This window comes from Limulus polyphemus, unplaced genomic scaffold (genome assembly GCF_000517525.1).
Source record: "Limulus polyphemus unplaced genomic scaffold, Limulus_polyphemus-2.1.2 Scaffold819, whole genome shotgun sequence".
Lineage (NCBI taxonomy): Eukaryota > Metazoa > Arthropoda > Merostomata > Xiphosura > Limulidae > Limulus > Limulus polyphemus.
The window spans coordinates 159,852-172,371 of NW_013666429.1; the positions used below are offsets into that span (position 1 = coordinate 159,852).

The 12,520-nt window shown below is 35.0% G+C and overlaps 1 protein-coding gene across 2 annotated transcripts in view; it reads right to left on the minus strand.

Annotated features, from left to right (window-relative positions):
* Window positions 1-120: 120 nt before the first annotated feature.
* The window catches only part of LOC106460708 (ATP-dependent RNA helicase HAS1-like), an 87,171-nt gene continuing 74,771 nt past the window's right edge, over window positions 121-12,520 (minus strand). For both annotated transcript variants that reach the window (XM_013920442.2, XM_022387488.1), the window contains exons 13-14: window positions 6,276-6,453; window positions 121-392 (exon numbers count right to left, since the gene is read on the minus strand). In XM_013920442.2, coding sequence (XP_013775896.1) covers window positions 253-392; window positions 6,276-6,453 — 318 coding nt within the window. In that variant the 3' untranslated portion in view covers window positions 121-252. The remainder of the gene's footprint in view (window positions 393-6,275; window positions 6,454-12,520) is intronic.

Below are 12,520 nucleotides of genomic sequence, written 5' to 3' on the forward strand. Positions count from 1 at the left end.
TTAAAAAAAAAAAAAAAAAAAAAAAAAAAAAAAAAAAAAAATATATATATATATATATAACGCTAGATTTCATTTTTGATTTCCATATAAATTACGTCTAACTTCAACAACAACAACATATAAACCCAAAATGACTACAGCAATTTATTTTAAAGAATATAGAATGGAACGTAAAATACAAATTTATTAACATTGTTCCTGGTGATCTTTAAAATGGATGTGCATTCTCTCAACACTTGCTCATGCGGTGCGTCACCTTGTGAATTGTCTCTTGTCTTTTTTAATAGGGATGGGTTTGTAAAAAACAGTCTTTTCTGTTTTCCTGTTCATGTTCTGGTAATTTCCATATCCTCCTCGTTTTCGGGGCCGTGAGTTTTTAACGTTGCCAATTTCTGAGAACGAGAGTCATGGCCAATAACCGGTGTAAATTTCACAAACATGCTAAAAATAAACTGAAATACAAATCTATAACAACAAGTAAAAACGTTAACTATCTAAAACATTAGAAGTGGCATAACTGTAAATACGCAATGGCACTGGAAAAGCGAAACGGCACAATTTTGTTTTAATATCGGATTTTGTTCATTTTTGTTGTTAAGCACAAAATTCACACAATGGGTTAGATATATGTGTGTGTATGAGTGTGTTGTGCCCACCGCGGGTATCGAAAACCGATTTTTAGCGTTAAAATCTGCAAGACCGCTGAGCCACCGAGGCTTAATAACGAGAAAGTTGTAAACATAACAAAAAACATGAACTACGCTATATATACACGATATCAATTGAAAAGCCGCGATACGAACAATGAAAGATCCATGGTTTTAACAAAGAAATAACTATGGAAAATACGACACGAACTACGCCATCACTGAAACAATGTAAAAACCACTAGTAAAACTAAGGTGTAACAATGCTGTGATAGCTACCGTAATCACGGATTAATACTATGACAGATTACGACATCCAGTAACAGAAAAACCACGATTGATGATTAATTTCTGACTTACGATTATGACTATTTCCAACAGACGTGCCCCTATTATTGATACAGTTTAGTTCTTGTAGTTAAAAGAAACATGATAAAAAAAAAGTTACAATTTTAAATAAAGTTCTGCAGAAAAAAAGAAAACAGGGACTAACTTCAGTGGTTTTGAACTATACAAATTCTTACAACTTTCGGGACTTCATATCATTGTGTTTAATCATTATAATAATTCTGATTTTTCTCGAGAAATTTTTCGCACAGTTAAACCTTGTCCAACACCAGTTTATATAAGGTTTATATGCAGTCAAAGTGTTAAAAGTACGTTTCAAGATGCATTTGTTCTTTTTCTGAATTTCGCACAAATCCATTCGAGATGTATCTGCGCTAGCAGGCCCTAGTTTTAAAGTGAAAGACTAAAGAGAAGGCAGCTAGTCAACACCGCACACCGCCAACTCTTGGATTACTCCATACCAACGAATAAGTTAGTAACTAAAATAAGACAACTATAAAGTTTAATATATTAGAACTGTGATTGTACGAAAGCCTGTTTTTATTTTTATTAATCAATTAATATAAAAAACAGTTTTCTTTATAACCCCTACACACGGGTGAAATGTTAGGCGACGGGTTTCGATCCCACGACCTTCGTATTGACCTAACTACTAGGTCATGCCAAGCCCAATACAATAATCTTACCCTCCGATGCCCTTCACAATTCATTACAGTCAAGGAAAGAACAAAAACACTGGACTTATCAAGACTCACTGAAGTCAAAGTGATGAAAAACCGTTGTTCCTTTCAAGATGCTTCACAGGCAAAATGACAAAAGAAACCATTGGGCCATTCAAGATCCATTATATTAAGTCATTAAAAAAAAGGTTGTATCTTTCAACACGTATTGTAATCCTCCGTCTGATTCCTGTTCATCCGTAATGAACAGAAATGATTTAAAGCTGAACTACTTGTTTGAAAAGTTTTGAACTTGCGCAATTGTCAATACATTTGAAGTATCGTTTATGTTGCTGAAGCGTGAGTGAAGAGTTATATATATATACGAATATTAGTATTTTACTGACATAACTGTCACATAATTCGTCTTGGATGAAGAGTCATGTGCATTTGTTTGCTTATTTTGAACATAATATCCTACTTAAAAACCTTTATATTGCCGAATAAATACATCTACATTGAATTTGTCACCTATTTGCTATTACGAAAATATTATTCACTTACTATAATAAAACGCCCCTATGTGCGAAAGGGTGTAGCATGTATGTATGTATGCTTGTTTGGTTTATTTTGAATTCCGCGCAAAGCTACACGAGTGCTATCTGCGCTAGCCGTTCCTAATTTAGCAGTGAAAGAATAGAGGGAAGGCGGGTAGTCATCGACACCCACCGCCAACTCTTGGGCTACTATTTTACCAACGAAAAGTAGGATTGACCGTCACATTATAACGCCCCCTGGTTGAAAGAGCGAACATGTCTGGTGGGAAGGGGATTCGATCCCGCGATCCACAGATTGTTTTTTTTTAATTTTTTTTGCGATTATGTAAAGATTACTTCTGAGAAACTACTGCGTTTCTTGGCCTGTTCCCTATACTTGAAAAGAAGTATTCAACTTTATTTTCTCATTATTATGAACATGAACTGTGTATACAAAGTCAACGAACAAAAGTGAAATGTTGTTGCTGTTTCGAAACAATTGTAACTATTTTACCCAAGTCATTATTTCAAAAAACTTGGCACACACAGCGGAGGAGGAAAACGTAGTTCCAGAAGTTTCGACACTCTTGTACCACTAACAACTCGTATGAAACAAGTGGTAAAAGTAGCTAGCCTTGGTAGGAATGTAGATATCCAGAAATCTGTATTCTTGTCATGTAGTACATATGACCAATGACGCTTGTAAGGTCACGACAGATTCGAGGTCGCGGATTACAGCGCCCTCTCTCAGTACAATTAGCACACCAGGTGTGGAATTACAATCACGGCTCGTTTCCTCAACTGGTTTCTTAATGAAATGGATGCTGTTGGTCACGTGTTATCTGTTAATATACCACAACAACATTGTCTAACACATCGAAAACAGCTGTCTGTTTCAAACCTTTCTGATTCATTAGACAAAATATTATCACTTGTAATTTTGTTGTACACCAATCCAAGGAAATCATTATGCCAACATTTTCCCAAATATATGATTATATTCAGTTAACACTAGAACTTTATATGTTAACCTCATACTTCACATTTGAACAACAACGAAAACCTTTACTATAAACCTGGAAAATATGACAATTCGTTTTTCTCTTGATTTTTACACGATTTAACCATAAATTCCTTGGTGTACACGACTTACCCCAAGCAATACACTATGGGTATAAAAAATTTGAGGTTCACACAACTTACAAATCAAATTTGATGTTTGTACATTTATATACGCATTCCCATATTTTAATACCCATTTGTTTTCTTTATATTCATTTGTACATTTTTCTTCATCCTGTCCACACACCTTTACAATACTTAGAAATTTGCTGTCGCTCTGACATAATTTTCAGTCTCTCAGACGTTAGATTCCCAGTTCTTTCGCTTCTTACCACCGTCTGTGCCTAATTAGCTAGTTCAGTCATCCGGAAGTCAAAGAACTGCATCAGGTAACGATCTTTTTGACCCGCTAATTATTTTTGGGGAATATAATCGTATGTTAGAATAAGCGTCAATAGATAACGATTTCAGCTCGTGGGATACAAACAATATGACCCCCACCTCCAATTTCTATTTTTCGAAATCGACAGAAGAATTTCATTGACACTTTTATCGTCAAGCATGGTTGACCACGAACCACGTGGTCGCTGAAGCCGTGAATGTAGATCTGGTTCTTAGAAGCATAAGCGTAATTAACCGTAGGATGTTATCAAATTTCACAAAATGATGAAATTCCTCAGCCTGGGTAAAATAATGTTTACTTAAGTTTTGGTATATGTCAAATGTATGTAAAATTCACACGTGCATTTCTGCAATCAGACACACGTTAAGGGCCGAAGACCCATACGCTTCTCTCTATCTTACAACTACTTTAACCTGGCCCATTGACTCAACAGCACCACGTCACCATAGCAACGACCCAGTGGGCTCAGGTCGATGTACTGGAACTAGGAAGCACGGATGATGAACGGGGGGAGGGGATAGATGAACTTTTAAAGACTCGAAAACACTCAGAAGTTGTGAGGATGAAATAAAATTGTTATTTGGTGATATCCTTACAATACTTGATGATGTAAGCTCAACATTTCGAAAGTGGTTAATTTTTAACTGCACGTTTTGGAACCAAAATTTAGGTTCTAAACTGTTCTTGTATTTACAACTAGATTCGGGTGTCGTTTTGTTTTCTGAGAGAGAGAGAGAGAGAGGAGCCAGTTCGTTAAAATATCCCATGTATCCATCAGTCTTACGACATCCAGTTCGCTAGATCTTTCACAAACGACAGATATTATTAGGCTGACAGCAGGTGCCAGGAAGACGGACGGTTGCGAGATTGACATTTCACTTAGTTGAAACGTCAAGGGAACTACAAAACACGCAAAAAGATATCAAAGAACCTTTACTTCCCTTATAACATACCAACTTATTACAGATACCATAACACCACACCGTGTAAGCAATGTGTGCTTAAATGATAGCCGTAATTAAAAACAACAACAACAAATAAAAACATATGTGGTTCGGTGTCTGTTTGTGGCACTTCGGATGTACTACGTAGTATTTCTTATTCATGACCTTTTCCTTCAGGTTTAACGATCTTTGCTCAGTCACAAACCAATTAAATAAACAAACAGTTTATGAGAAGGTAAGTATCCCGGTCGGTTCAAGTTGCTTTTATATTTATATGGAGACAGGGTGATGTGTATTGTGGCATAGAGCCCATTCATTAAGACTTTTATGTTTATATGGAAGCAGGGTGACGTGTAATGTGGCACCGAGCTTATTCATTAAACTTACTATACTTATATGGAAGTAGGGTGACGTGTAATGTGGCACCGAGCTTATTCACTAAACTTACTATACTTATATGGAAGTAGGGTGACGTGTAATGTGGCACCGAGCTTATTCATTAAACTTACTATACTTATATGGAAGTAGGGTGACGTGTAATGTGGCACCGAGCTTACTCACCAAACCTACTATACTTATATGGAAGTAGAGTGACGTGTAATGTAGTACCGAGCTTATTCACAAAGATTATTATATTTGCGGAAGCTGGTTTGATGTGTATTGTGGCACCGAGCTTATTCACTAAGCCTATGACACTTATACAGAAGCAGCGTGATGTGTAATGTTGCACTGAGATTATTCATTAAGAATAAATAGGTCTTAAAACTTCATTACTGAACATTACTGTTACATCCTTTCCAATCTATACTGCGATAAAAATACCAATTATACAACCTTAACTAACATTTCTTATTGTGAAAAACAAACAATCAAAACGAACCCTAACATTAAGTATCCTTTGAATATGCCATTTTTTCAGTAAAAGATTAAACAAAAGGTAAAAACATTTCGAATTCGACTTGATAATAAACGACATGGAAAATGGAGCTTGGAATCTCTCTCCAAAATGGCCAACTACGGTTTTGTTATCAAATGAAGTATGCAAATACGTGTAAGAACTGTTTGGGCTTGTGATCATGTATAATAATATTTACAGGATATGACGCAGAAACTTGACTTAGTAACAAGTACTGAAACAAACTTTTGTATCACTTTTAACCAACTGACGTCATCGTGTTTCGTATTCCATCATTCCGGTTTCTTCCTCCCCCATGTTTACCAAGAGATTAGGCTAAAATCACGATTTGAAATCTTCCAAACTCTAAGCAGAAACATGGACCACACTAAAGCTAACCCTAAGTTTTAAACTGTAAACAGGGGTAAAACATATATATAAATAAAATAACATGAAAAATATTTGTATAAAACAAAACAGGTAAGAATATATTCAGAGTAACAACTGTGCTGCTGTTTCTGTCTAAATTAAAAGTAAAACAGGAAAATAATTAATGATATACCATTTAAACTTAAGTAAATAATAGCTAAATTGCTAATATAGAATACTAATGTCTTCTATACGGTTGATAATAAAATTTGTTAAACAAAACTAAAAACATTCTGAAACAAGTTAAGTGACCTATACCGGTAAAATAATACTGGTATATAGAGAAATCATAAGAGCTGGTAAAACTAATAGCAGAAATCCTCAAAACAGTAAAACACATTTCAAAGGATACTAAGTTCAACGCTAGGAGGCACTGAAAAACCGAAAGACTTTGCGACTGAAATCAGATCTAGAGTGTTAACGTCATAGATCTGCTTCAAATGGTGAGAGTCGTAAGCTCTGACGTATGCTTTATAAGCTTCCTTTGCAGACATGTGAAGGAAGTAGTTTTTCGAAATCAGCTTCTCCAGCTATAAAGAAAAAATAATAATTTAATAGTTAAAGCTGATTATTAAAAAAATGAAATTTTTAAAATGAAACTTCGTCTTTTACATGAAAGTATCACTTCTCTAAATCATTACAAAAACATACGTACATGTAACAAAGCAGTGTTAAGTAAATCTAAGTGTTACCAGTGATTAAATTACAGCACGTAAATCACAGGTAATTGTTTTATACAATTTCTGATAAAAACGAGCACCAGGTTAACGTTGTACTGACAAGAGCAGGTGGATCAACATGAAAAAAAACAACAAACAAGCAGTCTTAAGTGCTTTATATCACAAATATCAGGCCTATTGGATTATAACATTTCGCCAGCTTTCGGTCCTTAAATCATAACTTTTATCACTCTTCGTCCAGCTCAGTTGAAGAGTTCTGGAACCAAACGAAAATTATCCTCAACAATGCTGTGAGAGACAAAAAACAGAAATGAAATACTACTTTTACACACTTCTGATTCGCAATCCAAAACGGAAAAATTATGAATAATGCGAAAAAGCACACCTTCGGTCTTAGTAATTTTTATAATAAATATTATACAATGGTTTAGGAAGGAGTTGCAAGGTGGGGGTGCTTGGCTATAAACATGCACATAATATCTAAAAGTCAATGTGTGTCACGTCACGACACTCTTTATTTTTCGAAATAGGAGGAGTCATAAAAGCCAAAATGCATTTATCAAATACAATAGTTCGATTACTGTCTGCACATTACGATTTTAGTAATTGGGGTGAAAGGGAGCCGTGAAACCCTATAAGTGTAGTAAGTGATGATATGATAAGCCTAAAGTAAAGACGTAGTGTAGGATCACCTAGCTTAGAGCCAAGTGCAGAATATTTTTCATGAAAGTAAAAATATCGATTCAATTTTAAACTTAAATTGTTTCTGAATTAAGCTATTTTATGTTATATCACCACCGCTTTTAATAAAAAACAAACCTTTTTTTAATCAACGGAGACCCTAAATTAAGAAATCAACAAATATTTTTCTTGTCTATACATTTCATTTTATACGTTCAGTACGTAGACTAACAACAATATAAGGTTATACTTTTGTTGCTAAGCGACATTACATAAAAGCCATTGTTCAAACGTAGTGTTACCAAAACACACTGACTTTATATATTAGAAGTTGTTAATCTAACTGATTTTTAACAATAACCATTCCATGAATGTGTCACGAATTCATTTCATGGATGATTTCAATTTTGATTGGCTCGCAAAGGAATTTACCGACGTTTGGCTGCCTCGACTGCACTTTTCTGCCTCTTTGTTGGTCAAGCTTGGTTTCGCAAAATGTATTTATTTCAGTTAGTTATGAAATGTAAGGTCAGGATATACTATGGGGTAGGGGTGGTATTACTTGCCTCGTCATTTTTGAAGGGCTATACGCTAGTAATAATATAATTTACAGTTGATATACAAGTTAAATATGTTAAAGTAGGACATGCTACAGCACCCCGGTTTCAACGTCTCTGTTATAGGCCTACTGTAGAATGTGTGGTATTCACACTGTGTAATCAGCAGTCCGTAATAACTAAGGTATCGAATATTCTGTAGCAGCAAACCTATCTGAGGAAGACGTATCAACAAATGATGGCTATTGCAGATTGAAAAGTTGCTGAATAATATAATATAATTTGCTAATATAATGGTAAGGTGAAGCTACAGTTGACTGAATAACCGAACTGTTATATGTATATCTGATATAGCTAGCAGTAATATAAAATATGGTAAAAACATGTTAAACTAGACAGCTTGCAGGAGCAGGGCTTTCTTACCTACAACTTTTCTTTTTTACTGCTAAGACTAATCTTCCCTCAGGACATCCTGGTAATTTCATTACCCCACATATCAAAACATACTAGGCACATGATATCAGTTTCCAAGAAAACAAAGTTCCCATGCACCAGAAAAACTAACATGCAAGACAGCTAGCGATGTATTTCACTTTGAATACCACTCCCCAAGTGGGATCTTCTACAAGTTGACATCAGAGGTTCTAGTTGTATCAAACAACCACTTACTTACGAAAATATCAGCATATGTATGTATGTGTATATATAACTCTTCCCCCTTTCCTCTTAAGATTCCTCCTGATATCAGCCCACATTTAAAATTAAATGCTGATCAAAATTTACATTATAAACCTACAATTTCTACACTGCACCCAACATCAATGTGCACAACGAACTTCATAATACAAAGCATGTGACGTAACAGTAACAGGATAATTACATCCATAAATCATACTATTTACCTGAATCAACTAGATCATTACATTAAAGATACCTCCAGTAAAACATCAGGGATGGTTTGGGACAAATCACAGCACTCCCCATATCTATTTGATAGGAAACAATTTTAGATGTACCAACACCAGATTACAGGTTATATAGCCCCAATGTATCATCACTATCAAATTAATAACATAATATTGACAATAATAGCACTTTTGATCGTCCCATTATAGACACTTCTAAAGCAATAGTTATAAAAATAATCATAATATCAAATAATAGTTGGAATAGCCTTAAATTCAACAATAATATCAAACATAGCAATTATACATTATAAATACATACATAGTGCACACACACACCGCTAAGAAATGTTCAACAATGACAGTCTATTACATCCAAAACACCAGATTACCTTCTGCACACTGCTAGCCTCTCATTATCCAATTAACTATACTACTATAAACAAAACACTTAAGAGAAATAGCTATCCTCTATCCTACCAAACACAATAACACAACCTTTCTCTTGCTGTCCTATAGTGACATATCACTACATACAGGTAAATCTCACTCACTATATATATTCCACCAGTTAAAAGATGACCACATCTACAAAACAACTCAAACACATTAACTTGTTCTCATTTATGATCCAAGATGATGATGACTTTCATCAGTCACACACACTACATTACATTGGTACATCAGAAGAACACATCTCAGGTTCTAGTTACACCAAAACATTTACTAGACTGTTTGTCAGAGTTAACAGACAGTTGTTAACTGTTGATCTGCAAGCCATCTAAACAATTTTAACAGTTCACTTTGAGTGTGTTCACCCCAAATCATGTCAAGAGCATTTAGCCAATTCTTTAAGCAAGAAGGTAACATAAAATACCCCATTATTCACTTCCTGGCATAACATTTCAATTGTTAGCTAAGAAAGGAAAGGGCACTTGTCCCTTTTTCTCCAAGTTATCACTGATTTCTAACTATCCTAACATGTAATTTTTATTTCACATTTTATACCCAAGTTTTCAAAAAGTATAGAGTGCATTAGTTCAGTGCTGTCTTAAAGTATACACAATAAGTACAATTATAGTTGATATACTGAACATCTTCATTTATTTCCAACTACATTATGCATGAGAGTAACCATGTTACTGGGATCCTTCTTGTAAACATTACAGCTGTTCAGACATTGAATCTTCACCATGTGGCTCATCAGGAACAGCCAGACAGATACTTGTAGCATCTTCTTCCTCATGTGTCTCATCAAGAAAAGCCAGTCAAGTACTTGTAGCATCCTCTTCCTCATGTGGCTCATTAGGAAAAGCCAGACAAGTACTTGTAGCATCCTCTTCCTCATGTGGCTCATTAGGAAAAGCCAGACAAGTACTTGTAGCATCCTCTTCCTTGCAAGTTTTGTCACTAATCAACATTTCTTCTTTGTCTCTCTCTTCATGCCTTGTTCCAGCCATTTCACAAAAAGCCTATTAATGAATTTCATGCACTTACATGCATCACATAATCATGGAAGCATATAATTTGATGGATTAAGCTGTTGGAGCACAAGGTATGGTTCAGTCCAAATGGATTCCAAAGATTTCCTGGTGAGTAACACAACAAATCCCAGCTCCATATTGAAAATTTCCTATGAAATTTTCTACGTTTTCATTGTATGTTTGTTTCTCACATTTGCTGCATATTGTGCAAATTTATGGGCTTTAGCAACGATGGTTTGTGAGTACTTTCATGTCTCCTCTTCAGTCATACACAATCTTCTGAGAGGAAACCTACCTACCCAGCTTTGGTGATATCTGATTGTGAAACTCCATTGAAGACCTCATGGTTAGAAAACAGATCCACTTGAAGTGGTCTTTAGAAGTGTTGAAGTTCAGTAAACTTTTAGTAATATTCTTCATTTTTATCTAATTTTCAGTTTTATATATTATTCTGTCTGATTTCCAGGTCATACAGTAGTCAAAGTCTCACATGGTGAAATACTGCATAAAAGTGTCAAGCTAGTATCCCAGTCTTTGTGCTAATATTTTGTTCTAAAAGAGTTCATTTAGCTAATATACATGGCATTCACCTTACATATTACTGTAAACATTCTGGTATAGCCAGAATTAGCAGTTAGTCGTATGTTTGTTCTACAAGGAGCCCGACTTCTCAAACAAACATTAATAAGTTAGGAATGCATCAAGTTGACTGATGTTGTGATCCTCAAATTCCTCAGTCTACCTACGAAAAAATTTGCAACCATTTCTATATCAGTTTGAACAATTTTGCTCAGTTAGACCATCAGATTGGGGATAATAAAATGAAGTTCAACTATTCAATCTCCTTCCCATCATGTTACATAATTCTACACACAGTGAATTATTAAGATCCATTGTCATAAGAGTGTTTTAGTACCTACTTTTCTATATCTAACTGACCAAGATTATGAGCCTCTGTAGTATACTGTTTTAAGTTACAGTTTCATCTGCTCCATGGCAATAAGTGATCATGCTAGATCTGGATCCTTAAACTATTGACTCTAAAGTTTTTTGTTTTTTTTAATCAGCTTCAGCAGTCAGTTATTTAAGATGTTCTATCTATCTGTTACTAGGTCTATCACTGGGCCAACTTTCATATTCATTACACAACTTTTTTGCAAACAAATTAGTTTTATTTTTCATTTCCATACTATTTTCTGGATCAGGTAAAATATGATTATACTATTGCAACATATACAACAATCTTTTCTGGTTCTTTGTCCTTCGTTAGATTCGTCAGTGATGCATGATATATTCTTATTCATATAGATAGTTTCAGTGAGTGATTAATGATCACTACAGCTGATAACTGTCATTATGATATGATTATGTTCAAGGAGAAGAAGTTAGCATGCAGATCATGATGTTAATAGGCAGAAGTACAACACAGCTCCAATTCCACTACCAACAGCATCTGTAACTAACATGAATAATCTATCCTTGGCTAAGCTAATATAATCTTACTTTTTAAAGCAGACAACAGCACTCTATCTATAAAATGGCTTACATAGCATGAATAATACGACAATAAACCAAACTAATTTGAATTTCTTTTTATAGGGTGATGCCAGTTATTTAATGCACAGATCTTGGCTGGATCATTTTATACACTGCCTCTACAATCTACACGTCTGAGAAATCATATTTCTGTGCATAATAATACACACTTCTCCAATTTCATTTTGAAATTGCTTTCCTCATTCCCTGAAATACTGTCTTTAGGTATACAACAAACATTTTATCAGGCATTGTTCTATGGAAGCTCCAACAAATTCTTGAAAGTGACTGGTGAAATACAAGTTAAAAACTACAGGCTAATGTGATCCTTCTAAAGGACCTAGACATTATCTGTACTATGGATTGGAAATGCATCAACACACATAACTGCATTCAGCCACCTGAAATCCACACAGAATTTTAGGATTCCTTCTTTCTTTTTCACAGTAACTACTGGTGATGATAATGCTCTTTTTTAATGGTTATACAATTCTACCAGAGGCAGAACTAGTGCGGGTCAGACGGGGCAATGCCCCGGGGGCCCGCAATGCCTGGGGACTTAGTCTGGTCATATCTTCTTAAAAAAAAGGGGAGACCAATCATTTCTTTCCCCTGGGGCCCCTGAAATGCTTGTTCCACTACTGAATTCTACCTCTTAGCATCTTTTTTTTTTTCCAGTGCTGGCCATATCCTTAGTACTCCGGAGAAGCCTGCACGGTCATTTTTTAAGAGGTATAGGTTGACCAGGTTTCCA